The 26,308-nt window shown below is 61.3% G+C and overlaps 1 protein-coding gene across 2 annotated transcripts; it reads left to right on the top strand.

Annotated features, from left to right (window-relative positions):
• Positions 1 to 1,510: 1,510 nt before the first annotated feature.
• Rasal1 (RAS protein activator like 1) lies at positions 1,511 to 25,514 on the top strand. 2 transcript variants are annotated; one of them, XM_040289436.2, is made up of 21 exons: positions 1,511 to 1,838; positions 5,286 to 5,342; positions 7,577 to 7,690; positions 7,794 to 7,855; positions 10,621 to 10,750; positions 12,481 to 12,562; positions 12,647 to 12,778; positions 13,767 to 13,855; positions 14,258 to 14,375; positions 14,470 to 14,623; positions 14,948 to 15,012; positions 15,377 to 15,489; positions 16,944 to 17,136; positions 19,610 to 19,747; positions 20,162 to 20,306; positions 21,392 to 21,564; positions 22,466 to 22,603; positions 22,679 to 22,814; positions 23,688 to 23,808; positions 24,495 to 24,571; positions 24,786 to 25,514. In XM_040289436.2, exons 7-21 carry the CDS (start codon positions 12,749 to 12,751, stop codon positions 24,923 to 24,925), a joined length of 1,830 nt encoding a protein of 609 aa, XP_040145370.1. In that variant the 5' UTR covers positions 1,511 to 1,838; positions 5,286 to 5,342; positions 7,577 to 7,690; positions 7,794 to 7,855; positions 10,621 to 10,750; positions 12,481 to 12,562; positions 12,647 to 12,748; the 3' UTR covers positions 24,926 to 25,514. The 2 variants fall into 2 exon arrangements, with proteins under 2 accessions (XP_040145370.1, XP_021589934.2); XM_021734259.3 differs by lacking the exon at positions 1,511 to 1,838 and adding an exon at positions 1,860 to 2,321.
• The last annotated feature ends 794 nt before the right edge of the window (positions 25,515 to 26,308 follow it).

Raw genomic sequence — 26,308 nt, 5'->3', positions numbered from 1 at the left:
AGGCCATGCGGAACATTCAGGGAGCGTGGCCACTGTCCCAGGTGCACTGAAGGGTCAGACGCCAGATGTGGAGCTGGCTCCCTGGGGGCCTGGCTGCCTGTAGCTCTGGTGATTCTCCCTGGGGGCCTGGTGGGGTGATGGGGAATGGGCTCCCTGCTCAGCTCAGGAAGATGGGCCCCTTGGGTTCCATCAGGACTCCCCGGGTGCAGGATGGCCTTTCCCTGGTCCCAGGAGGAAAGGGGTCAGCCCGAGGCTCCCACCCAGGAGGGGGAGGGGTGGCCCAGGACCCTGTCTAGAAGCTGTGGCCACATAGCACATACTGGGTTCCTCCTGGATTGGACACTTACTTTGGGGGCAATCTAGGGTGACTGCTGAAGACATGGGGGGGAGGAGTTTGACCACTCCTCTGGGGCTACCAGGGTTCTGGGTCCCACCCTGAATCCAACCTCGAATCCCCCTGAGGGTCTGTTAATGCTGCAAGCCTCTGGGCTGCTTCTGCTGGGTCCATTTCCCGGGCGCGGCCACTGAGGCCCAGTCTCTGGGGCAGGAGGACTCACGAGGCATACCCAGCTGGGGACAGAAGTCCAGGGCTCCGAATCCTTCCCAGCCTGGCTGGGGTGTGTGGGGGGAGCTCAGGAAGCAGAGCTTTAGGTGGCTCCTGTGACCAGGCAGGGCACTCCCTGTCCTGCCGGTTTGGGTGTTGACTGTGCTGCGTGCTGCAGGGCCCTCCCGTTGGTGCCCAGCCCTGAGTGGACCAGGCTCCGTGCCAGCCTAAGAGGTCTTGAGCAAGTACACAATGAGCTGTCAGGAAAAAAATAAATCTAAGTGTCTACCCCAAGACAGGCCCTTCTGCTCACATTATCTCATTAAAAACTTGTCACATGTACAAACCTGGAGCCGTGGTAGCAGACAGAAAGGGAAGAAAATCTCTGCTTGGGTTGGAAGAGCCTCCTGGAAGCCTTCCCAGGAGACGTGGCATTTAGTTGGACCTTGAGGGACAATGATAATATCAAACACTCACTGAAAACTTACAAGGTGTCTATCACTGTTCTCAGACCTTGAGCACATTATCTCATTTAATTCAAAGCCTGGGGAGTGAGATACCCTGTCGTCCCCACTGAAAAGATGAGGGAAAACCAAGCCCAGGCACAGAGGGGTAACTGGCTTTCCCAAGGCCATGCAGCGGCCAACTGGCAGAGCCAGGATTCGAACCCAGGAAGGCAAACCAGTCACGGACTGTTTTGATGTCTGCCAAGCCATTTAACCTCTCTGAACTTCAGTTTCTTTATTCACAAAATGGGGGCAACACTAAGCAGTGCGTAGAGCACCGAGTTCTTAGGAGGGCTGAGCCGAGATAATATGGGACACCGCCTGGCACGCGTTCCAGCCACCTACTGGCTCTTATCACCGTGGTGGCAGCGGTGATCTCCGAGCTCCCCTCCCCCTCCGGCCGCGGCGTCCTCCCCCACAGTGCTAGCCCGTGACGTCTGAGAGCCGTGTCACACTCGGGGCTCATGGCAAACTAAGAGGAGACGGAGGGGGACGTTCGGGGTCCCTGGCTGGACTCTGGACGGACCCCCAGGGAAGGTGCCACTCTCTCTAGTGACGCCTCCCGCCGACCGCGGATGTCGCTCCTGGGCGAGCCGGGGAGGTGGCACCAGGAGGCGGTGCCTGGAGGGCGGGAGAGAAGGGACCGCGCTGGATCGGGGACCAGCAGGTGCCGACTGTGTCTCCGGAGCCCGAGGCCAACTTCACCGGAGCCATGGCCACGCCCATCACGGCCGCGGCCCCGCCCCACCTGCCGAGCCCGCCCGGGCGCACCCGGGTCGCCGCAGCCGGTGAGCTCCCGCGCGCCACCGGGGTGCCGGCAGGGGGCGCGCGAGCCGGGCCGAGGGCGGGCGGGGGACCCCGCGGGAGGCGGGATTGGGGGGAAGGACCTGGGCCTCCGGCCGCCCCTTGCCCGCCCAGTCGGTCCTCGCGGATCCCCAGGCGCCCGGCAAGAGCCGAGGGTCCCCGCCCGCGCGCCCTGCCTGTCCGGAGCGCGGCGACTACCTGTGGAGTCCGAGCGGACGCCCCCTCCCCGGGCACCCATTGCTCCTCCTTCCGAAACCTCCGGTCCAGCTACGCGCCTCTCGGACAGGTGGCGCCGGGACCCGGGGCAGGGCTGCCAGCTTGCAGCTGGTGACATGTAGGCGCCCCTGGTCCAGCCTCAGAACCTGGGCGCCCTTCTGCCCGCAAAGTTTGGGGCCAGGCGCCATGGCCAAGAGCAGCTCCCTGAATATCCGCGTGGTGGAGGGCCGGGCGCTGCCCGCCAAGGACGTGTGAGTACCCCGGGCGCCTGGGGGCGAGGGGCGCCAGGCGCGGGTGGGCTGGACTCGCCCGTCCCCGTGCGGGAGCGTCGGTGGGAGGACGGGGGTCTCGACTGGGAACCGGTATGGGGGCAAGTCCGCCTTCGCGAGGCCGGGCGAGAGGCCCCTTGCCCACCGCTGCCTGAGAGGGGGCGCCCAGGATTGGCACCTGCCCCGCCCCGCCCCGGGATGGGGGCGTCTGTCCCCTGGACGTGCTGCAGGGATGGCCCCAGGGGAATCCTATCCAAGCCAGGAGGGAGCTGCACGGTGGATTCCTCAGTCCGGGCAGGGGCCGTGGAGCCTTTTCTCCAGGCCTGGGGGGTGGGGAGAGGGGGGTGGGGAGGTGGCCATGACGGGGCTTCAGGGAGGAACCCCAGAGTGTGGGGATCAAAAGGGCCCTAACAATCTATATGTGTCACCTTCAGGTTGCAAAGCATCCCATGTGGCCCTCAGGGCTCAGAGCCCTGAGCACCCAGTGTTGCCACAGCTCAGTGGCCTTCCCTGGATGTTCAGCCACTTAAAGAGTCAACTGCCCCTCCAGCCCCTCCCCTGCCCTTGTGATGGGGCTGAGGACCCTTGGGGTCCCCTCAGTCTCAGCCCCTGCTGTGGTGCCCCAGGCTGAGTCAGCAGTTGCTGAATCAGCAGAACGAGGTGGGGGAGGGGCCGTCCTGAGGGTGCCAGCTGCAAGACAGGGGTGGAATCCTTGGGAGGGCATTTGCCCAGTGACCTTGAACCTGCTTCTCTCTGGGCCTGGGTCTCCCTCCCCTGGGGCTGAGGGAGCTCTGGATGGAGTCTCCATCTGGATCTCAGGTTCAGCTGTGAGCTTGGGGGACCTGGAGGGAGAACCTGTGGCAGGATGGGAGCAGGGACACGGGCTGGGAGCCTCTGCCCGTGCCAAGGTTGGGGTTCAGTCCTGCCTTAATCCCCCCGAGCCGTGGACCCCAGCCAGGAGTACCCTGCCTCTGACTTCGGGAGCCTGCTGCCTCCCTGCCGCACGTTAGAGCAACCCGGCCACCCCCTTTCCCATCACCACCCCAGACAGACTGCAATGAGAGCAAACGTGCAAGTGTATCCTGTGTCACCCTCTTTCTGGGACGTCCTCAGAGTTCCTGAGAAGTAGAGATTATGGACCTGGTGGGGCAGAGGCCAGGGGTGGACCTGCCCGTTGCTGGAGAGTTGAAGAGCCCCGTCCAGAAAGTGGCTGCCCATTTTGCTGAGGTCTGGCTCCTCCGTCAGTCCTGGGAGGAGGTGGCCAGTGTTGTCCCTGGGCCAGCATGCTGGCCTCAGCTCCTGCCAGGATATTGGCCCCGGCTCCTGGTTCTCTAGGGAAGGATTTGAGGCACGTATCATTCCTGCCTCTCCCGGCCACCCCTGCTCCCTCGAGTTCCCTGGTCAAGGTGAGCTCTGAGGTGGGTGATGGCCCACAGCAAGGACAAGGGGGCCTCATTCTGCCTAGCTGGGGACCCAGCCACCCTGCCTCTTGGGGTGGCTGTGCCTCAGGGGCTCCTGGTGGCCAGTGCCCTCTCAGTCCGGGCATGTGGAGTGGTCATGATTCACGCAGGCTGTCAGTCACCGGGGCTCCTACGGCCAGGCCCTAGGCTCTGCACTTCTGCTTTACTAATGGGGAGACTGAGGACCAGAGAGGCAAGTCACGGGCCTGAGGCAGCACAGCTTTGAATGCTGGCCAACGCAGTGCGCAGTGCAGACTGGGCAGGGCTGCTTTCCTGCGCCTGAGCTGGGGCCGTGGGAGAGGCCAAGAGTCTGGGGAGATCAGGGTCCGGTAGAGGCCCGCCCCTCGTGCCACCGCCGCCCCTACCCGATAGGGGCCTGATAAGGCCACTGTGCGTCAGAGCCCGGGGTTGATGTGTGGAACTTGGCTCCCATGAGGGACCTGGGGTCAGGCCGGGTCAATGGGGAGGGCTGGTGGGTCCCAGCAGGGGTGACCCATGTGTGCGCTAGGGAAGCTGAGCGTGGGTTCTGCCCAAAGGAGGCTCAGGGACAAAGAGCTCCACACGGGCCATGGAGACACAGGTGTCACTCGGCAACAGGGTCCAGAGGGTGGGGGAGCGGAGGCTGGGGTCACCCAGTCCTGCAGTTGGGATGGAGCTGGAGGGGGAAGGAGTCCTGGGCACCCTGGGAAGGAAGTTCCAAGGTGGAGCCTGGAAAGGGAACCACACGGTCCTGCCTCAGCGACCTCAGCAGCCGGGCGCCTGGCCGCAGGACCTGGTGGTCAGGGCTGCCCTCTGAGGAGGTGCCTTTGGAGGAGGTTAGAATGGGGCCCTCAGGGACGGCCTAGGATTCCCTGTGGCTGCTGTCTCGAGGAGGGCCAGAGCTGACCAGATGCAGGAGGCCACACAGACGTCCCCTGGGGTCCCCAGCCTATGCCTGTAGGTTCATCTTGCTGAGGATGGGGATTCTGCTCTCCAGGGAAACACCCCAAAAATGAAGACCTGGGGGATAGTGCTTGTCCCAGCAGGCAGAATGGGGGCCCCATCAGGGAGGGCTCGGGGACTGGCCCATGATCCCTCTGTCCGTCGGTCCCTCCTACACCCAAGAGGCTTGTGTTCAGCCATGTCCAGTTTCTAGAACAGCAAAACAGAGGCCCAGAGAAGGGACAGGACCTGCCAGGCTTATACCACGGGTGGTGGCAGGGTGCAGCCAAGTGTCTGAGACCCCCAGTGCAGGCCCTTGGCCACTGTTCTGAGCTTCCTGGCTGTTAGAGGGAACTTTCTGGCTTCAGGGTTCCACTTCTACAGTGGAAGCCCAGAGCCCATGCATGTGGTGGGCCAGGCACGCTATGCATCTTGCCTCTGATCGACGTGCTGTGTGACCCTGGGCAAGTCTCCTCCCCTTTTTGGGCCTTGGCTCACCCTACCCGAATAATGAAGGTGGATGGGAACTCCCACCCATGGGCACCCTTTCCCATCTCTTCCACAGGTCTGGAAGCAGCGACCCCTACTGCCTCGTGAAAGTGGATGACCAGGTGGTGGCTAGGTGAGGAGGGGGGGGCCGCCTTCCAGTCCTGGAATCCAGGAATGGGAATCCATATTTTAAAGAGGAGCTAGGAGGTCACTGTTACCCCACAGGGGACATGTGGGCTGAAGGTGGCCACTCTCTGCCCTGGCCAAGGCTGCCAGCTGCTGTCCCCATCCAGCCCCACTGGCCACTGATGCCCTTCCCTGGGACCTGCGATGCTCCTGCTGCGTCCTTGGGGCTGACTCAGCCGCTGTCAGTCTGTGCCTCCCACAGTGGCCTCCCTGGGGGCGGGCACCGCACGCTCCGCTGGACTGGCTGTTCCGGGCCTGCTGGTGCTGCGGGCACTTGTGAGCGTGTGTGAGCGCCTGTGCATCTGCCTATGCCTACCCAGCATGGCCTGCTTGTGAGTGTGGGTGTGGGTGTTGCAGAGCGGGTGTGAGTGCGTGTGACCACATGTGGCTGTCCTTGTGGGTGTGCAGGCCCGCAGGGCTGTGTGTGCCCGTGTGTGGCGTGTGACATGGGTGTGCACAGGTGTGCACACGTGAGCACCAGGGCCCGCCTACTTGGTCACGCGGGAGTGAACCCGCGAGGGTGAGCTGTCGTGTTTAGTGCACGGGTCTTTGAAGGGGGAGTGGCGCCGGCTGCGCGGGGCTCCCACCCGCAGCGGCAGCCGAGGGACAGCGCTCAGCCCCCACGGGCCTGAGGCGGGTGGGCGGGCGGCGGAGGCCTCGGTTCCTATGGAGACGGCAGGATTCAGGATGCTTCTGGCGCCAGTTCTGGTCCAGATGGGCCAGGAGTGGGGGTGGGGAGGCCACCTTGGGGGTCAGCTGCAGCACCCTGGCTGACCTGCGTCATTCTCTCTGTGCCCAGGCGCCCCCTGGCCTTGTCCCGAGATGCTGCCCCCAGACTCACAGATTGAGTTTTCATGTGACCCTGGGCTGCCGAGTCCCCTTTTTGGGTTGTGAGGAGCCACCTGGGTCAGGGGGTGGGGAGCCTGAGGGGACCTGGGTGGGAAGACGCTGGGGTGGAAGGTGGGGCCGTTTGGGAGGACGGTGCCCAGGGCTGGGCATGTTGGGGGGATGCGTGTGCGCACTTGCGCATGCGCTCTCCTTTGGGGCAGTGAGAGGAGAAGGGAGCGCCAGGGAGGAAGCCCCGATTTGCAGCCGTGACTCTGGGTGCATCTTCAGTGGGGCTGAGCCGATTCTTTCTTCCCTGTTGGGTCAGAGGAAGTGCGTCTGCAGGCTGCCAGGGCCCGATGCTGCAAGCCTGTGCCCCTTGCCTGCTTGTCTTGGTCCCTAGCCCCCTGTGGTCACCCTGGCTAGCTGCATGCTGTGAAACCCCGGGTGCTTTGCCCCTTCTGACTTCACGGTGGCCCTTGACGCTCCCTCGTTTTCCACCCAACACTTTCCTGAAACGTTTGTTCCTGCCTTGGGGCCTTTGCACATGCTGTCCTGCCACCTAGACCACTTGTTCTCATCATCTTGCTCCTTTTTGCCTGACTAGCTCCTGCAGGAAGACTTCCCCCCTCCCCCACCCCTCTCTCCCGCACCTTACCCACCTGGACACGTAGAGCGCCCCCCAATCACCAGGCTGCTCCCTCAATCTGGGTGGAGGTCATGGAGTGAAGGAGCAAATGGAATTGGGTGGGTGTGAGTGTGTGTGTGTGTGTGTGTGTGTGTGTGTGTGTGTGTGAGCTGTGTATAGCTGTGGTTTGTGAGTGTCTCTGGGTCTTTGTGTGTCTCTATGTTCTGACGTGTCTATCTGGGTGACTGTATTTATGAATGTGTTTCTAGAAATTTCTGAGCATGCGTATGTGTATCCATACGCATGTGTCTCTGGCTTCCTTGGTGTATCTGGGAGTGTCTGTGTGTATCCCTGTGCATGTGTGTATGCATATGTACTCATGCACATGTGTGTCCCTGGGTGGGTGCATGTGTTCGGTTCCTGTTGCTGTGACAAAACTACTGAGGAAAACCACTTGAAGGAGCAAAGGTGTATTTTGGCTCCAGGTTGCAGGGTCTCAGTCGGTGGTGGGGCCTCCCGAGCTTTGGGCCTGAGTGAGGCAGAGCATGGGGCAGAGGGTGCAGCGGAGTCAAGCTGCCTACCTCCCAGCTGCCCCTCAGTGGGTGAATCCAGGGGCGAGGGCGAGCCCCCGATCCAGGACAGCCAGCCTTTGGGGGACAGTCCACACCAAGCGTGATAGTGTGCATCCGGGTCTCAGGGTGCCCAGCCTCCCCTCCCCCCTCTTGCAGGACAGCGACCGTCTGGCGGAGCCTGAGCCCCTTCTGGGGCGAGGAGTACACGGTGCACCTGCCCCTGGATTTCCACCACCTGGCCCTGTATGTGCTGGACGAGGACACCGTTGGGTGCGTGGCGGGCAGGCGGGATGCCCAGGAGGTGAGGCATGAGGTCATCGCCCAGCCCTTGAGGGCTGCCGCTGCTCCCTGACTCCCCTCTGCCTTCCCGCAGGCACGATGACGTCATCGGCAAGATCTCCCTGAGCAAGGAGGCCATCACGGCTGACCCCCGAGGTGAGCAGGGGCACCCTTGGTGGAAAATGATGTCCGCTGTGGTTTCTGTCTTCACCTTCAAATTCAGTCCATGCGCTGGGCAGTTCACCCCTGGACGTGGTTGAGCATCTCACTTCATCAAAGGGAGCGAGATTTTCCTCCTTCCCGGGGACTGCGGCTTCTTCCAGGATGGTCAGCGTCCCCAGGGCCCTTCTAGAATCTTCTCCTCTTTCTCCCTCCCTGTCCCTCTCTGTCTCTGTTATGTGCTGGGATGGAACCCAGGCCTCCCACGTGCTGGGCAAGTGCTCTCCCCTGAGCCACACCCCAGCCCTAGAGATTTTCTAAACAGCACAAGAACTACGGACTGGGGGCTGCGAGCCACGCCTGTAAGCCAGCCACTTGGGAGGCTGAGGCGGGAGGATTAAAGTTCTGATCTAGACACCAGAACAGGGCAAGGAGAGAGGGTGGCCCGGGAGTGTCCGCGGGTGGGAGCTGGACAGGCACGTGGAGGTGGCGGTGGGCGGGGTGGTGAGGGTGGGCGTGGCCAAGCGAGGTTTCCCAGAGCACAGGGAGGAAGTGACTCTGGAAGCCACTATGGTCCAGGGGCCCCTGGGGACTCCTGCAGAGTCAGCCCTCGGCAGAGCTGGGTGGGGTCCACGGAGACAGCTGTGGGTGCAGGCTGGAGTCTGGGTTTCCTTCCGGAAGCAATGGGGAGCCATTGATGGTTCTTGAGCAAGACAGGGGAGAGATGGGAGCTAGCTTATCAGAAGGAGGAGTGACAGCAGGGCCTGAGTATGTCTTCAGGAGGTCCCTGTGGTTGCCTTGGGGTTACTGCTACCCAAAGGGACAAGAGTGGACCTGGGAGAGGAATTAGGGGTCTGTGGCAATGATCAAGTGACAGGAAGCCGACGACATCCTGGATCGGGGGTGGGGATGTGGAGATAGAAGCTAGATGGGGACTTCTGCGTCTAGCAGCACAGGGGACTTCAGATGTGCCCTCCTGCAGCAGCCCAGCTGGCTGGGCAAAATAACACGGGGTGACGAGCAACTTGTGTAGATTGATACAGCAGGAGTGGGAGCCGTTTATTGTAGGACAACAGAGGTATTTATACTTTCCACACAGCTTATCTAATTAGCATAAACTAGATACAGCAGTCAACCAATCAGGAATCTCCACACTTAATGGCTCGATGGCGTTACTTCACAAACCACTCCCTCTGGCAAAATGCCAGGCGCCATCCTGACTTGTTTACAGACCTTAACACCCTCCTGCCACATCACGCAAGATCCCCAGGACCTCACTGGATTTGCCATCTAGAAGGAACCCCTCTGAGTGTCTCCCCACCCTCAGCCACAAGCTGAACCTGCAGGGAGGGGAGGGGCAAGCCAGGGGATGAGGAAGGGTCCAAGGTGTGGGCTGGGGGCACAAGGCAGTCTCCCAGAACAAGGACAGCCCCTGAGGCCGAGCCCCTCACAGGCTCCCAGGGTGTGCAGGGAGTGCCCCTCTCCAGGGCTCCACACCTGTGAGGTGTCCCACAGGGGAAGGTCACACAGACAAGATTGCACTGTGGATGATCACCAGGCTCCCTCAGGTCCAGGCTCACAAAGGCTTCAGATTGTGTTGTTATGTCTTTGGCACCAGGGATTAAACCCAGAGGCACTCAACCACTGAGCCACGTCCCCAGCCCTATTTTGTACTCACCAATGCTGAGGCTGGCTTTCAATTTGCGATCCTCCTGCCTCAGCCTCCCCAGATGCTGGGATGACAGGCATGCACCATCACACCTGGCTAAAAAATCAAAAATCAAATATTTAAAGAAATAAAATGGGTAGCCACAGAAAGACCAACATGAACAACAAAATGTTAAAGCAATAATTTAAAGAAAAATAAGCAGATCTGGTTGAGAATGTGTGCCTAGCATGCATACTGCTCGGGTCTGATCCCCAATAGCACAATGAATGAATGAATGAATGAAAACATGAATAAACAGGTAGATTTTAAAATGTAACCAAATGAGCTGGGGGCGGTGGTCCACGCCTGTCATCCCAGCGGCTGGGGAGGCTGAGGCAGGAGGATCGTGAGATCAAAGCCAGCCTCAGCAACTTAGTGAGGCCCTAAGCAACTCAGTGAGACCTTGTCTCTAAATAAAATCCAAAATAGGGCTGGGGATGGGGCTCAGTGTCGAGTGCCCCTGAGTTCGATCCCTGGTACCCCTCCCCATCCCCCCAGAAAAAAGTAACTGAACAAAATTTTTCTAGAAAATTACAATTATTGAAGTCCAATACTAGGTTTTTAGTTCACCTTGGTTTTAATTCTAACCTAAACCGAGTTCAACGTCAGCTCATGCGGAGCTGCAGGGAGAGCCCAGTGAACCAGAGTCCAGAAGAATCATCCAGAATCCATTTCAGGGAACAAGGAGAAGAAAGATGCACGAGAGCAGGCAGAGGCCTGGAGGAGGACGGGGAAGGTCTAATATCCGATCAACTGCAGCTCCAAAGGGGAGGAGAGGCAGTGACCGGGACAGAACGAAGAGCCCAGGGTTTCCCAGAGCTGGAGGAGGGGTCCGGGTGCCTGACAAGGCTCCAGCTCTGCCCTTTCCTAGCTGTGGGGTCTGGGTCTCTGCCTGGCCTCACTCTCGCCATCTGAGCAGGGACTCGCGGCGGCATCTGCAGGAGGAGGCTGCCTGGGCTGAGGCTCCACGTGTGCTGCGGGCTCTGGGGTTTAAGCCAAGCCGGCTCCTGGCGCCCGTGGGTGCTCACTCAGCATTAGCGCCTGTGCCCTCCAGGGATCGACAGCTGGATCAACCTGAGCCCTGTGCACCCGGACGCGGAGGTGCAAGGTGAGATCTGCCTGGCGGTGCAGGTGCAGGAGGATGCCCGCGGCCGGTGTCTCCGCTGCCACGTGCTTCAAGCCAGGTATGGCCCTGATGGAGGTGGCATGGGGTATGGGGGGAGTTCTGAAAATGAGCAGGAACCCCTGGGTGTCCCCTGTGCCTGGCTTCCTCCTCTCACCTGGTGCACTTCTGAGCTCACAGCTGGGATGCTGTGTGGACAACGGCCCAAGCTCCACAGATTGCAAAAGGAAGCACAATTTTGTTGGGCGCTCAGTGATGGGCAATAAGCGGCTAGACTCTCCGCAGGATGGCCAGGCAGACATTCATCCAATTATAACCGACTCAGTTCAGACCGGCTTAACCAGAAGCGCTATTTTAATGGCTCACGGAACGGGCATGTAGCTTCTGGTATGGCTGGATCCAGGTGCTCACAGGGCGGCATCAGGGACTGTACATGTCTTTGGCTCCGCTGCCCTCTGTGTTAGCTTCCATCTTAGGCAGCCTCTCCCCAGGTGGGGACAAGAGGGCCCCGCGGTCCCAGGCTGGCGTCCTACCAAGCGAGCTGCTCCAATTGACAGAGAAGTTCTACTTCTCACCATTTCCGAGTGGTGTGGGCTGGGTGTGGGGCCCAGGCAAACTCTGGAAACAGTCACAAGCCCACTCCAGGGATGGAAATGAGAAGGCGGGGTGGGTGGTCCTGGCCCAGAGAAGTCAGTGGGAAACAGAGACAGGGCCAGGGGACCCACACCTTCCCTCTCCCACTTCTCACTGTAATTCCCTCCTCGCTCACCCCCCACCCTCACTCTTAGGCCGCTGCTCATCCAGAGCAGGGACGATCTCCGTTTCTAGCTTGCTGTGTGACCATGAATCCCTTCACTGCCCTCTCTGGGCCTCTGCCTCCACCTCCAGGTCTCTGCCCCAAGCGTGGTCCCAGCTGGGGCTCCCGGAGTCAGGATGAAGGAGCCCCTAGGAGGCAGGGCAGGCTAAGGAGGATCTGGCTGCTTTCTGCCCGTGGCCCCCTCCCCAGCCACAAGGCTGTGCAGGAGCCTAGCGAGAGCAGGAGAGGGACGGTGGCTGTTGCTTAGCAACTGTGTTGGCTCCTAGGAAACCAAAGGCTTGGGATGCGGCAGGGCTGGGGAGGGAGCAGCCTGCAGCCCCCAGTGGGGGTGTTCCAGGATTTGGGGGCCTCAGGAGGGAGGGATGGGGATGGTGACTGGGGTGCGGCTTGAGTTGTCATGGCAATGGGAGGTACAGGGTCCCCGTCTCCTGCCGCCTCTTTGTTCCCAGGCGGGGTGTGGGCATGCATGTTTGTTGAGTGAATGAGTGATTGAGGCCCACCACCCACTGGGCGCTGTGTCCTTGCCCTGTGCCCTGGGCTGGGCCATCTCCCTCTCCTTCACCCCAGGCTGTAGGGTTGGTCTGCTGTTTCTGCCGTTTTCCAGAAGAGGAAACTGGGGCTCAGAGAGGGGCATTCACTTTTCCCAGTGTCCCCCAGCCAAAGAGTCGTCCTGTAGGGCCTGCGGGTCGCCGAGGCCCCTCCCTCCCCACCACACCTCCGTGCGCTGGACCTTTCTGTGCCTCCGTTTCAGCTGGAAGAGGGGGACACGCTAGTCCCTTCTCCCTGGGGTGGGAGGTGCGGAAGCTCCTGGGTCTGCACAGGCGTGGTGGGCCCTGGCTGGGCCCCTGTGCAGAACCCCTCGGAAACCAATGCCATCGGAACCGGTGACCTTGAGCCCCCTGCCCAAGGTCCAGCTTGGGTCTTGGTCCTCGCGGGTCACGGGTCCCCTCACTTCTCCCCTCGTCTGTCCCCAGGGACCTGGCCCCTCGGGACATCTCTGGCACCTCTGACCCGTTCGCTCGTGTGTTCTGGGGCGGCCAGAGCGCGGAGACGTCGGTGAGCAGGGACGGGGTGAGCAGGCGGCGGGGCTGGCGGGGTGGGGCCCTGCGCTGGCCCCTCACCACCCGCCCGCACCCCTAGACCATCAAGAAGACGCGCTTCCCACATTGGAACGAGGTGCTGGAGCTGCGGGCCACGCCGGGCGCCCTGACCCCGCTGCGAGTGGAGCTCTGGGACTGGGACATGGTGGGCAAGAACGACTTCTTGGGCATGGTGAGCACCGCCCCTGCAGCACCCTCTGTGGCTCCCCAGTGCCTCCAGAGAATAGCAGGGTGACTGGGATGGTCCCTGAGGGGCGCATGCTCAAGGCTGACCATAGCAGGAAGCAAGATTAAGTAAGAGGGAGGTGGACATCCGCACTGCTTGTCCTGATGTAAAATGGTCCAGCTGTGGGAAACAGTCTGGCAGGTCCTCAAACCGTGGAAGATGGAATTCTCCTATAACCCAGCAATTCCACCCCTGTATACATAAGAGGAATGAAAACCCCGGTTCACACTTTGACATGAATGTTCATAGCAGCATTGTTGAGAGTGGCCCAGAGTGGAAACAACCAAGTATCCACCAACAGATGAATACAATGTGGTATGCCCATACAGTGGAATATTATTCAGCTATGAAAAAGATAAAACACTGACCTGTGCACGCTACACCTCGTAAGACTTGAAGACAATGAAAGTAGTCAGTCCACTGACAGAGAGAGATGGATAGAGGGCGGTAGTATCCGCCAGGGGCTGGGCTGGGGAGTGAGGCTTTCCAGGGAATGGGAGGGAATGTTCTGAGATTCATGTCAAGGATCAAACAACTGAGAATCGGAGAATCCATCGAGTGCACTTTAAAGGGGTCAACTGAAGGATGTGAAGTCTATCTCTGAAAACTTGTCACCTCCCCCGTCCCCCGGGGACTTAGGGGTCTCCTGGACTGTCTTGAAGCCTTTTGACGTTGCCGTTTGCATCTCTGAAGATGACCCAGTCCGATCTGCTGTCTCTAGCAGCCTGGTGACCCTGGGCAAGTCACCCCACCTCTCTGGGCCTTAGTGGCCTCAATTGTAAATTCAGTGTCCCCTGGAGGCCCCCAGTTCCCTGGCAGGAGCTAACGATTTGGGACTGGGAGAGCGGAGGTGACCCCTGGCAGGTCCTGCCTCCGCCCTGTGGGGGGCAGCCTGAGCCCTTCCAGGAGCCCGCTGAGGGGTGCGTCCCCACAGGTGGAGTTCCCGCCCCAGACCCTGCAGCAGAAGCCGCCCAGCGGCTGGTTCCGCCTCCTGCCCTTGTCCAGCGCCGAGGAGGATTCTGGGTAGGTGTGGGTGTGGGGGAGGGGCTGGCCTGGCCACTGGGGAGGGTCCCTGGGCGGTGGGCGGGTCCTCACTGGCCAGCCCCAGACGGTGCCCCTTATTCATTGTCCTCTGTTGGTGACCACATTTGCTGGATGAGCTGTGTCCAGCGTGTCCACCTCCCCCGTCCCCTGGCTAGGGGGGACAGGGGCGACCTTGATGTCCTCTCAGAGCCGAGGGTCCCAACACACTCGTTCTCGCTGGCCACGGGGTCTCCCGGGTCCTTCCCTGCCTGCACCTGCGGGCCTCAGTTCACACCTGCCCACACCTGTCCCCAGGTGTGCACGCCACCCAGGTTGTGATTCTGCCCAGGCCTCAGTGCCAGGGTCCCCCTGCCCATGCGTACTTGTGTTCTCGTCCCTCAGGGGCAGCCTGGGGGCCCTGCGGCTGAAGGTGCGGCTCTCGGAGGACCGCGTGCTGCCCTCGGGGCGCTACCAGCCGCTCAGGGCGCTGCTCCTGGACGCCGTGAGGGCGCCGGCCGAGGTGGGTGCGCCCCCTGCCCAGGGAACCCCATTTGGGCTCCTGGCTCCGGGGTCCCGGGCCCCAGGTCACCTCTTGGCTTCCTGTCCCTGCCCAGGAGGACACTGCCAGCCCCCTGGCTGTGCTGGAGGAGGTGGCCTCGGGGGACTGCCGCGGGGACCTGGCCACCACCCTGGTGAAGCTGTTCCTGGGCCAGGGCCTGGCCGGGCCCCTGCTGGGCTACCTCACCCGGAGAGAGGTGGCCCGCACCAGTGAGTGGCCGGCCTGTCTTTCCGGGGCAGGGTCTGCGGGGGCCCTGGGGCAGCACAGGGCCCAGGCTGAGGCTGGGGTTCCTTCCTGCCCGTCCCTTGCTGCGCACCCCGCTGTCAGCCTCCCAGGCCCAGGCCCTGGTCTGGCCACCTGGGAGCTGTGTGACCGCGGGCAGCTGGCTTGACTTCTCTGGGCTGGGTACTGTGAACAGAGTCATGTTCGGGTCTCCCTGATGCTTGAGGCCAGGAGAGTCAGGGCCCCAGTCTCAGGCGCCTGGGCTCCGCTGGGTGCAGCCGCCAGACCCAGTGACGCTCACCTCCCTGCAGCCGACCCCAACACGCTCTTCCGCTCCAACTCCCTGGCTTCCAAGTCCATGGAGCAGTTCATGAAGGTGAGTCTAGGCGTCCAGTGGGGACCAGGCCGATCCCTTGGGGACTCTCTTCCTCCCTCCCAGTGCTACCTGGGCCCCAGAGTTGGCTGGCCTTGGTGGACTGGTGGCTGAGCTGGGGTACTGGGGCTGGTGGCTGGTTCTCCCTGGGTGGTGCCCGTGGGCATGCCAGGCCCCCAACCTCTCCCTGCAGGGCCCCTGTCCTCAGCTCAGGGTCCCCCCCAGCCCTCAGCTGCTCTGTGTGGTGCCTCTGTCCCCAGCTCAGGGTCCCCACTTGGCCCTCAGCCTGCTCTGTGTGCTGCTGCCCCTGTCCCCAGCTCAGGGTCCCCCCGCCCTCAGCTGCTCTGTGTGGTGCCCCTGCTCCCAGCTCGTGGGCATGCGCTACCTGCACGAGGTCCTCAAGCCAGTGGTCAGCCGCATCTTCGAGGAGAAGAAGTACGTGGAGCTGGACCCCTGCAAGATGGACCTGGGCCGGGCCAGGTGAGCGGAGCCCAGGGACCGACCCCTGTGCTGCGGAGACCTCACCTGGAACCAGCCAAAGCCCCGTGAGGCAGGGAGGGAGCGGGGCTGGGACGGAGTCATCCATGCCCCTCTGGGCTCCTCCTCCTTTCTTTCCAGAATCTTCTCCCCTTCTGCAGGGCCAGAGGAGCTGGTTGCTGGGCCCTGGTGGGGACAGCAGAGGGTCGCTCCTTCCTTTTGGGCCCTGCCCACATGTTCCAGCCCCCTCAGAAGCAGGCATGAGGCCCCCTTTTTACAGTTGAGGGAACAGAGGCTCAGAGAGGGAAGGCCGTCTGCCTAAGGTCACACAGCTGGGAAGGTACAGAACAGGAGCTTGAGCCCAGACTCTGAGCAGAAAAGCAAAGTCCATCTCTGAAGCTTCAAGCTGCGGGCTCTCCCCAGCTCGCCTGGACACTGGGAGACTCCACGGGCACCTGGGACCTGGGGGTGGGGCAGATGCCGGAGCTGGTGGTCCTGAGTTCCAGGGCCAGCTCTGCCACCCATTTGCAAGGGGACCTCTCTGAGCCTCGGCTTCTTTATCTGTTCAAAAGGAACAATCGGGCTGTCTAATGTATCAGGTCTTCACTGGGGTTAGGTGACACAGTGCCAGCAGCTTTAGCCCAGGGCAAGGAGGGGTTGAGCCTTCAGCCTGCTCCAGGGAGTTCTGAGTGTGGGGCTGGGCTGGGCAGACCCTCGGCCTCAGAGGAGGAGGGAGACGAGATGAGGGAGAGAGGGCCACTACCCAGCCATCTACTCAACAAAATGACAGTTGGATGCCAGGCTCTGGGCCCAACATGGAGGAAACAGCTGGGAACCGAGGGGACAAAGCGCCATTGGGGGGCAGGTCACCATCAACCTGAAGAAGGTCCCTGGAGGTGGTCAGTGGGGGGTGGGTGACACTGGGAGGGGCTCATGATTCTCCTGGCTAGTGGCAGGGGACATTCAGGCAAAGGCTTGAAGGCAGCGAGGGTAGGAGTCATGTGGAAATTTGGTGGAAAAATGCTCTGGGCAGGGGGATCAGCAAGTGCAAGGGCCCTGTGGTGGGAGCAGGTGTCTCTCCTGTCCCCACTAAAAATGCACCAAACCAGGGTTTGTGAAAAGGGGCATGTCTGCTTTGAGGGGGTGACATTTAAGCTGAACATAGAGACAAGAATGTCCCAGGCCAGTATAAAGACCCAGAGGTGGGAGTAAGCTCAGGGCGATCAAGCAAGAGCAAGAAGCCAATTGGCACACGCCTGTGATCCCAGCAGCATGGGAGGCTGAGGCAGGAGGATCTCAAATTGGAGGCCAGCTTCAGCAACTTAGCGATACCCTGTCTTAAAAAATAAAAAGGGCTGTGCACAGTGGCTAAGCGCCCCTGTTCAATCCCTAGTACCAGTGCGGGGGCGGGGGGTGGTGTTTCCAGCCAGCAGACCAAGGTCTCTCTGGTCCCCCAGGAGGATCTCCTTCAAGGGTGCACCCTCAGAGGACCAGGTGCGGGAGAGCAGCCTGGGGCTGCTGACCGGCTACCTGGGGGCCATCGTGGACGCTATCGTGGGCTCCGTGGGGTGCTGCCCGCCCGCCATGCGCCACGCCTTCAAGCAGCTGCGCCTCTGTGTGGCAGAGCGCTTCCCGCAGGCTGAGCACCAGGTGCGCCCCGCGCCGGACAGGTGGGAGGTGGGGGCGGGGTGCGGTGGCAGCTTGTGGCACCTGGGAGCCGGTGCAGGGGTGGGACCAGGGCTGAGGGTTCCAGGCAGCGCCCAGCGAGGGCCGGATCTTGTTTTCAAGGACTCGCGTCTTCACCTTCTGATCCAACCTTCACACGGCCTCGCACAGCGGATCCCCGTGTTATTCCCATTTCCCAGAGAAGGAAACTGAGGCCTAGGGCGGGAGTCACAGCGAGGAAGGGCCGGGGCTGGCTCTGATTCTGTGCTCATGGCCACCGTGGAGTCGGTGCCAAGCAAGCCCTTCCTGTGTTTCAGCTGAGACAGGCCGCGGGAGGAGGGGACCGGGGTGCTCTGTAGGAAGCGAGGGAGGTCCACCCTGACTCCCTGCTCGCTAGGGCTCGGCCACTGTGAGACAGAAGGTGGGACGCAGGGTTGAGGCAGGCGAGGTGAGCAGAGCAGACGCGGGGCAGTGGGGAGTGGCGGGGACTGTGGCAAACCGCAGCTCCGACGGTGTGTGTCAAGGGTCCACTGGGGAGTGGAGGCCAGATTGCCACGTCCTCAGAGTGACGCTGGCCGAAGGCCAACCTCTGGATTCTCTGTGAGGTCTCTGGTTTATAAACGGTGGCACTAAAATCACCACCACAGACAGCCCCCAGACACCTTGGACCAGTCATGACCGATGGGTGGTTGGCCTGGTTTAAGGCTCAGCACACCTCTGAGGCGGCTCTCACCGCCCTGGCCTACGGATGATCTCAGTTGAGACTTTTTCCTTTTTTCTTTTTTTTTCTTTGGTACTGGGGATGGAACCCAGGGGTGCTTCACCACGGAGCCACGTCCCCCGCCCCGTTTTTTATACTTTTACTTAGAGACAGGGTCTCACTGAGTTGCTTAGGGCCTTGCTGCGTTGCCGAGGCTGCCTTTGAACTCACCATCCTCCTGCCTCAGCCTCCCCGAGTTGCTGGGATCGCAGGCGTGTGTCACGTGCCCTGCAATGCTCATCTGCACAGGGCCAAGTGGCAGAAACGCAGGCCTGAGGTTCACTTTTCAGGAAGATCTGAGACTCTCTGGGAGTCGGAGACACAGTGGCCCAACTCCCGGCGCCTGGCCTGGCACTTGTGCCCTCTGCCCCCTCTCCTCCACACTTCCTGCTTGAACACGGGAAACTGAGGCCCAGAGAAGTCCAAGCCCCTGCTGGAGGGTCAGGGACCCTAACCTAGTTTGATGCCCAGCAGAAGTGGCCCCTCTCCCCCACCCACTGGGAGTGAGCACGGGGTCCCCAGGCAGGGACATGCTCCCGGTGTCCCGCTTTGCTAGAGTCTCACAGCCGTGGCAGGAGCAGGGGGGGGAGCCTGCCCCGGTGGCCCAGCCCCGGGGAGAAGCAAGCCCTTGCCTCCAAGGTGGTGGGCAGCAGGACCTCACTCAGGCCCTGGAGGGTCGGGAGGAGGGTGCCAGAGCACCCCGTGAAGGACCCACCAAGAGAGGGGGCGAGAGGGACCTCGGGGACAGCCCAGGGTCCAGATGGAGGGGAGAGATCTTCCTTGGACGCCCTGGTGCCCAGCTCCTGCAGGCTCCCGGGCAAGACCGAGATGCCCCAGGAAGCTGGCCCACGGGCATCGTGTGGGGTGTGACTGCCACCCCTAAATAAGCACGGGCGCACGTTGTCAGCTGGATACAGCCCGCGAGTGTGAGGGGGAGGCGGCGTGGGGAGAGGGAGGTGCAGCCCGGAGGGAGGAGCCAAGCGCCCGGCCCAGGCTGGCCGCGAAGGGCGCAGTGCTCCCTCCAGCCTGCAGGGGGCAACAGCCAGGGGCAGGTGCGCATGGGAGGGGCTCTGGAGCCTGCTGCCCTGGGTTTGCCGCTGAGCCTCAGTTTCCTCATCTGGAAGGTGGGGATAACAGGATCCAGGTTATTTGAGGACTCAGTGTGGTGGTCTAGGTTTCGCTCTTGGCAGTGAGTGTGTGCCCCACCTGGTGTCCGACGGCGAGAGGGTGCAGAAGAACACAGCTCCCACCTGCCTGGGGTGCAAATCCTGGCTCTGCCACGTTCAGCTATGTGGCCTTGGGAAAATGACCTTCCTTTTCTGGGCCTCAGTTGCCTCCTCTATAAAGTGGGGATCCAATCCCTCGGAGGGTGAGCAGGAAATGCAGGGCGGTCTGGAGAAGATTCTGAGCTCTTGTGGTTACCAGGAGTCGTACGTTTGGATTTGAATCCTGTTTTCTCCGTTCATCAGCTGTGTGACCTCAAACAAATCACCTGCCCTCTCTGAGGTTCTGCTTCCTCCTGTGTAAATCGGGAATAACGGTGGGCCGTGTCCTTGTCCCAGCAAGGGTGTCTGGCTAAGCCTGGTTTTGCAGTGTTGTGGCGTCACCCCGTCTTCCCTCTGCTGGCTTCCTGGTCTTCGCTGCCTGGGGTCCCCGGGCTGGGGGCTCTGGCCCCTCTCACCTGCCGCTCTCCCCCAGGACGTGAAGTACCTGGCTGTGAGCGGCTTCCTCTTCCTGCGGTTTTTCGCCCCGGCCATCCTCACGCCAAAGCTCTTTGACCTCCGGGACCAGCACGCGGACCCCCAGACCAGCCGCTCGCTGCTGCTGCTGGCCAAGGTGCCAGCAGTGGGGAGCCATCCTGGGCCCTCTGAGCCAGGGAGCAGCCTGACAGGAACAGCCCCGGAGGCCAGAAACCCCAGGAGACCCCAGAGCATAAGGAAATCTCCACCCTTCCAGGAGGCATGGGGTGGGGTGGGGGGGGAGAGCTGGCTAGCAGTCCTTCACACCTTAGTGTGAATTAGACCATCTTTGGCAAAGTGGCAGGAACCTGAGGCTCTGGTGGGCTCCTGAGTACAGGGTCGGGCTGCCCTGGGTGGGTCTAGTCTTGGGAGGGAACAGAATAAAGGGACTGGACTGTGGATTCCCAAAGGGGGAGGGAGGGAGGAGCAGGTACCACCCAAGGCCCTGATCTGGGCCCACAGAGGACCCTTGCCTCTCAGTGACCCTGGTGTCCCTGCTCCCCTGCCCCAGGCTGTGCAGAGCATTGGAAACCTGGGCCAGCAGCTGGGCCAGGGCAAGGAGCTGTGGATGGCACCCCTGCACCCCTTCCTGCTGCAGAGCGTCTCCCGCGTGCGGGCCTTCCTGGACCAGCTGGTGGACGTGGATGGGGATGAGGGTGAGTTCCCCTGGCCCCCACACCTAGCGCATCACCCCACTGAGAGCACTTGGGGCCTCTCCCCATCCCCAGGTCCTCAGCATGGAAGACTGTGGGCCTGCAGATCTGCTAGTCAGTCAACAAACATTTCCTGGCAGAAATGCTAAGTCCCAGAGATGAGCAGAACTCAGGCCTTGTCCTCTAGGCCATCTCAGCCAACAGAGGAGTGGGGCTTGGTGGGCACACCACGGGCAAATATCTATTAAGTTATATAAAAGTCACCTTTGTGGGTGCTTGGGGTACAGCAGCAAATGAGACCGAAGAAGATCCTGCTGTCATAGAAGTTTTATTCTAGTTTTATTCCACTAGAATAAAATGAATTAGCAACTGTAAACAAAATGAAGTAGCAAATTATGTGGGGGGTGAGGGAGTTGTAAGTGCTGAGGAGAAAAAGAGGTGTGGGGGGCCGTGTTGAGAGGTAGCGGCAGGTTGAGCTTTTAGATTGGGTGCGCAGGAAGGGCATCACTTGGTGATATCAGAATAAACACCTGAAGGAGGACCGAAAGCTGCGGGGATCTTAGGAGGAGTGTTCCAGGCAGGACAGCACGTGCAAAGGCCCTGAGGTAGGAGGAATGCTGCAGGGAGGGCCAGTGAGAAAGAGTGAGTGAGAGGGTGCGAGCAGCAGGGAGCCCAGGGAGCCCGGTCCTTGGGGCCTCACAGGCATGGGAAGGATTTTTGTCTTTCACTTGGAGAGAAGTGGAGCCCGGGTGAGTCTTGAGCAGAGGAATTGGGGTTGAGTCCATTTTACAATATGGGTCCCAGGTCGCCAGGTAGTTCCAAGTCCCATGGGAGCAACCTGTGGAAACCCTCCAGGCTGTGGCCAGCCTGGGTCCCTCTCCAGGGGCTGGATCCAAGGGGTGTCTCTGGGCTGGGCTCCCCCTGCTGGCCGCCCGCGCCACTGCCTGCAGGTCCCTGGGTGGGAGAGGGGCCAGGGCCGGCTTTGTCCTGGTGGAGTCCAGAGCCTTGGAGGCCTTGGCAGGCCGGCAGGGCAGGTGGCGCTGGACAGAAAGGGCTCACTGATTCGGCCTTCCTTTCCTATTTCCCAGAGGCTGGTGGCCCAGTGAGGGCCCTGGTCCCGCCCTCGGTGACACTTCGAGAAGGCTACCTGCAGAAGCGCAAGGAGGAGCCGGCCGGCCTGGCCACGCGCTTCGCCTTCAAGAAGCGCTACTTCTGGCTCAGCGGGGAGGAGCTGGCCTGCGCCAAGGGCCCCGAGGGGCAGGTGGGGCTCGGGCTGCGGGGCGTGGCCCTGGGGGGGGCCTGCCCCTCCCCCAGCTGCTTTGCACCCAGAGGGAAACTGAGGCCCCGGGGCACCTTGGCACCTCCAAACTCACAGCTGGTGCCAGTTCGGGCCAGGAAGGGACAGGCATGATCCTGATCCTCCACGCGCCAACCAACGTCCTGCAGGAAGGTCCACTTCATGCGCGGACGCGTCCTCCCGGGGTGGAGAGGCCCAGGGCAGGGACAGCGCTTGCCCCCAGGTCTTAGACTCGGGTGTGGCTGGCTGTGGAGGCTGCATTGGCTCGGTTGCTCATTCACTCAGCAAACATTCACCAACTGCCTCCTACCGCCAGGCCCTGTCCCAGGCAATGGCCACAAGGGGCTGGCATTCCCAGCTAACCCAGACCTGGATGCATGCGGGCCACGCGTTCCTGCGCGCGCACCCACTGTGTGACTCGCGCTGGTGGGGACCCAGCTGTCACTTGGGTTTTATTCATATAGGTATTTCAAGGCATGGACTCCCGGGGTTCCCGTTCTGGCTCCACCACGTGAGTGGTCTCAGAAGGGTCCTCTCTCTTCTTGGGCCTCAGTTTCCTCATCTGCAAATTGGGAAGAATTACAAACCTAACCTGGGCCGTTTGTTGTGGTGATTAAATGAGTTGATAAATGGAAAGCGCTCGGGTCACATTCCAAGCGGCTTTGAAGATGACCGTGATGATGATGATGGCAACTGAGGCCCAGAGAAGGAAGTCACAGCCAAGGGACAAGGACACGGAGCGCAGCTATAAGGGTCCAACGTGCTCTGCCCTGGGGGCTCCACCGAGGCACACACCTAAAGCTGCCCCCTGGGCCACCCCGCCCCGGCCAGCAGCCTGTTCTGCAGAGACACCCCTCTTCCCTAGGAGCGCAGCTCCATCCCGGTGTCGCACATCCGCGCCGTGGAGCGCGTGGACGAGGGCGCCTTCCAGTTGCCCCACGTGATGCAGGTGGTGACGCAGGACGGCGCGGGGGCGCTGCACACCACCTACCTGCAGTGCAAGGTGAGGCCCTGCCCGGAGGGGGCGGAGGGCGCGCCTTGGCCCCGCCCCGCCCCTGACCACGCCCACTCCTTGCAGAACGTGAACGAGCTCAACCAATGGCTGTCGGCCCTGCGCAAAGCCAGCGCCCCCAACCAGGACAAGCTGGCCGCCTGCCACCCGGGTGCCTTCCGCGGCGGGCGCTGGACCTGTTGCCTGCAGGCTGAGCGCCCAGGTGAGGGGCAGGGGAGACTGCGGGTTCTGCCCTTCCCACCTGTCCATTGGCGGGAATCCCATTTCCTCTGGGAGGGCTGTGCAACCTTAAGCAAGTTACTTAACCTCTCTAGGCCTCGCTCTCAACTGTGAGATGGGGTAGACAGTAGTACCAAGCTCAGGGTTCCTGTGAGGAGTAAGTTAATAGGGCAGACAATTAATTGGAACAGAGTGGCTAGCACACTGCTAGGCCCGCAGTGCTCCTTAGTGTGAGGTGCTATTTTTAAGTACTCGCTCTACGGGCCACCCAGAGCCGCAGACCTGTGCTGGCTCTCCAGGGAGCTGGGGACCGACCTTGGGGTCTGCGGCATGGTCAGCAAGCGCTCTACCCCCGAGCTTCGTCTCCACCCCCAGCCAGACAATGACAGTGCAACTTTACAAGCGTCTACACGGGACTTTGGGGACTCCAGAGAATGCCCTGATCCAGCCCCGGGAACGGGATAGGGGATCCAGGAGGGCTTCCGGGAAGAGGTGACGCTAGCTGAGGCCTGAGTAGCGTGGAGACGGGGTGGGTGAGAACGGACAGAGGAACAGCCTGAGCAAAGGCCTGGGGTGAGGCAGGGTGGGGGTGTCTGCGCCCTGGGTCCCGGAATATGGAAGGAGAAAAAGGAGAGCGAGGCTTTGGAGTCCAGGGAGCAGGCCTGGGGCTGATGAGAGTGGAGGCAGGGAGGCCAGGGAGGAGGTTCCTGGGGGAGCCCAGGGCTTGACCAGAGCAGAGGGGGTGGGACTCCAGAGAAGGGTGCGATTGAGGGGCCCTGGCTTGGAGACGCTGGGCAAGAGAGGGGGGAGGGGGAGGGGGAGGGGGGGAGCGCCTGACGCTGCGTGTCCCCTTCAGCTGCGGGTTGCAGTCGCACACACTCAGCCATCACCCTGGGGGACTGGAGCGACCCTCTGGATCCCGATGCTGAGACCCAGATGGTGTATCGGCAGCTGCTTCTGGGGCGGGACCAGCTCAGGTGGGTACCCAGGGCCAATCGGCTGGGTGGATGGTCACGGTGGCTCAGCTCGCGGGGCGGGGGGTGGGGGAGGAGCCGGTGTCTGCAGAGTCGGGGCGGAGGGATCTTGGGGTCGTTCTACCCGATGCTCTGGAGACACGGCAGGGTCACATAAAATCCTGGAAGCCTCCTGAGCTCTCCATGGGACCTTGAATGTGGGTCTTCACTTTCTCTTTATTTAGTGACAGGGGTTTGTCCTGGCTGGTTGTGGGTTCTGATGGCGGGACACAACTCCTGGGCTCGTTTCCTGGCCCCTGGTTAGGGAGCGAGTTACTTAACTTCTCCGCTGTTCAGTTTCTTTATGGGGAAAGTGGGGCGGATAGTGGTGGCTCCCTCTCAGTATTGTCCTAAGGATCAAATGAGCCAAGCCAGGCAAAGCTCTCTGCAGGCCTGGATACACAGCTTTCAAGTCCTGCCAACAATTATGGTTATGCTGTGTGACCTGAGGCAGGTGACTTCATCTCTCTGTGCCTCCGAGAGATCCGTGTCTGGCACACAGGAAGGTTTGCTGTGACGATGGTGATCGGAGGTGGCACCTAGAACTTCTGCGACCAACAGGGAGCAGGACTGGGAATCCCAGACGAGCCTTGGGTCTGGATTTAGGATCGTTCTACCTGAGTCTTGTCTTTGTCCCTGTCAACCTCCAGGATGAAATTCCTAGAGGATTCCAGTCTGGACCCAGACCTGGAGGAGGACACGGGCAGGGGTCCTAGTGCCACCCTCGGTAAGGATGAGGCGGTCCCATTCTCCCTCACAGACATGTCCCCATAGCTTCCCAAGTGGACCCCTGTGCCTCCCCTCCCCGTTTCCCATCCACTGTCACATCTGGGGACTTAGGGGCACAAAACAAGTCTGCAGCATGAGGGAGCCATGGGACCAGGCGCTGTGGCCACCCTCAGCCAGCCAGGCCCCCTGCGGTCCTCTCATCTCTCTCCCAGGGACCTGCCCCGAGGTCCTGGCCCGGCAGAGGGCAGCGGCAGCCCGCCTGCTGGAGGTGCTGGAAGACCTGGATCACGCCCACGAGGAGTTCCAGGGGCAGGGCCAGGGGAAGGTAGCCCCTGGCCCCCCGGCACCCTAAGACGCTCCAGGGCCAGTCTGGAAGGAGGAGTAAGGAGCCCCGGGGCCTCCTCAGCGCACCCTGGCCCAGGAGCCTCCCCGTGGCTGTCCTGAGCCTCTTCAGCGCTGCTTCCTGGAAACTCTCAGAGACCCTTCTAGGCCTGTGTGCCCTGAGTCCAGACAGGCAGGCCTTTGGCAGGGGTCAGCCTTGCGCAGAATGAATGGAGGAGTCTTCAGGTTGAATGGGACTGGAGTGGACAGGAGAAGGAGCTTGACTTTTCTGATCCTGGAGCCTTCTTCATTGGACTAGCCTCTACCCACACCTAGGAAGCCAGGCTTGCCCTGAGCTGCTGGACACAGCTATACCTGGAATCCCAATGCCCCTGTGGCCTTGTCGCCCCCATGGGCTCAGCTCTTCCTGTTTTCACATCAGCTAATCCCTGTAACCTCACTGTCTTTCTGTATATTGTCTTTGCCTGCGGGCTCCAACCCCAGCTTCCAGAATCAGGTGCCCTCTGGGAGATTGGAGGCTGGGAGCCCGGGTGTGTCAGATTCATAGCCTGAGAGACCGTGGGCCAGCTCTTGCCCCATATAAAATGTGGAGGAAGTGAGCTTTGCTGTTTGGCTTTTTTTTTTAAAAAAAAATACTTATTTTTTGGTTTTAGGTGGACACAATATCTTTATGTGGTGTTGAGGATCGAACCCAGTGCCTGGCGTATGCCAGGCGAGTGCGCTACCACTTGAGCCACATCCCCAGCCCTTGGTGTGTGGATTTCAATCTGGTTTCTATCTAGTCCCTCGGGGGCAGAGGAGGACCAAAGCCCACCTCTTGGGCTGTTTGCTAGAAATACAGATTCCAGGGTCTCTCCCAACCACGGATCCAGAGCCTGCGGATTTGCGGGGGCAGGAATCAGGGTTTTCTCCAAGTGAGTGGGTGAACCTCGCGTCTGAGAATTACGGGTCCCGGCAGTGGGCAAGTTTCTGTGCTGGGGGTTGGGGTGAGATTTTTGAGAAGGAGCCACAGACCTGGCAGAGCCGGAAGGGCCTCCAAGGGCGCATTTCTGGTTTTGCGTGGAGTGTGGGACTGAAGCCGAAGCCTACCTCGCTGGGCACCAAGCGCACCAGGACAGAGCGCTATTCTGCGAGTGGCCAGCAGGGGTCGCCAGGAGCCACAACATGCACCGCTGCCACGCCGCGTCCCGGCCTGTGGCTGCGGCTAACCTTTGACGCTTGGCGATCCTGGGGTCTGCCCTGTCTCCCTGAAGACAGAGACTGGGGCTCCGAAGTCCCGAACGGGCTGATCACAGTGTGTCCTTGCTTCCCCGTATTTTCCCGGAGTCTCCCAGCCCGAGTTCCTCCTCTCACGTCACTGGGTCAGGGAGCAGGTGGGTGCACTACCTTTTGC

Source organism: Ictidomys tridecemlineatus, chromosome 2 (assembly GCF_052094955.1).
Source record: "Ictidomys tridecemlineatus isolate mIctTri1 chromosome 2, mIctTri1.hap1, whole genome shotgun sequence".
NCBI lineage: Eukaryota > Metazoa > Chordata > Mammalia > Rodentia > Sciuridae > Ictidomys > Ictidomys tridecemlineatus.
The sequence above is the reverse complement of the archived record's forward strand: the minus strand, read 5'-3'. Positions and strand labels throughout refer to the sequence as shown.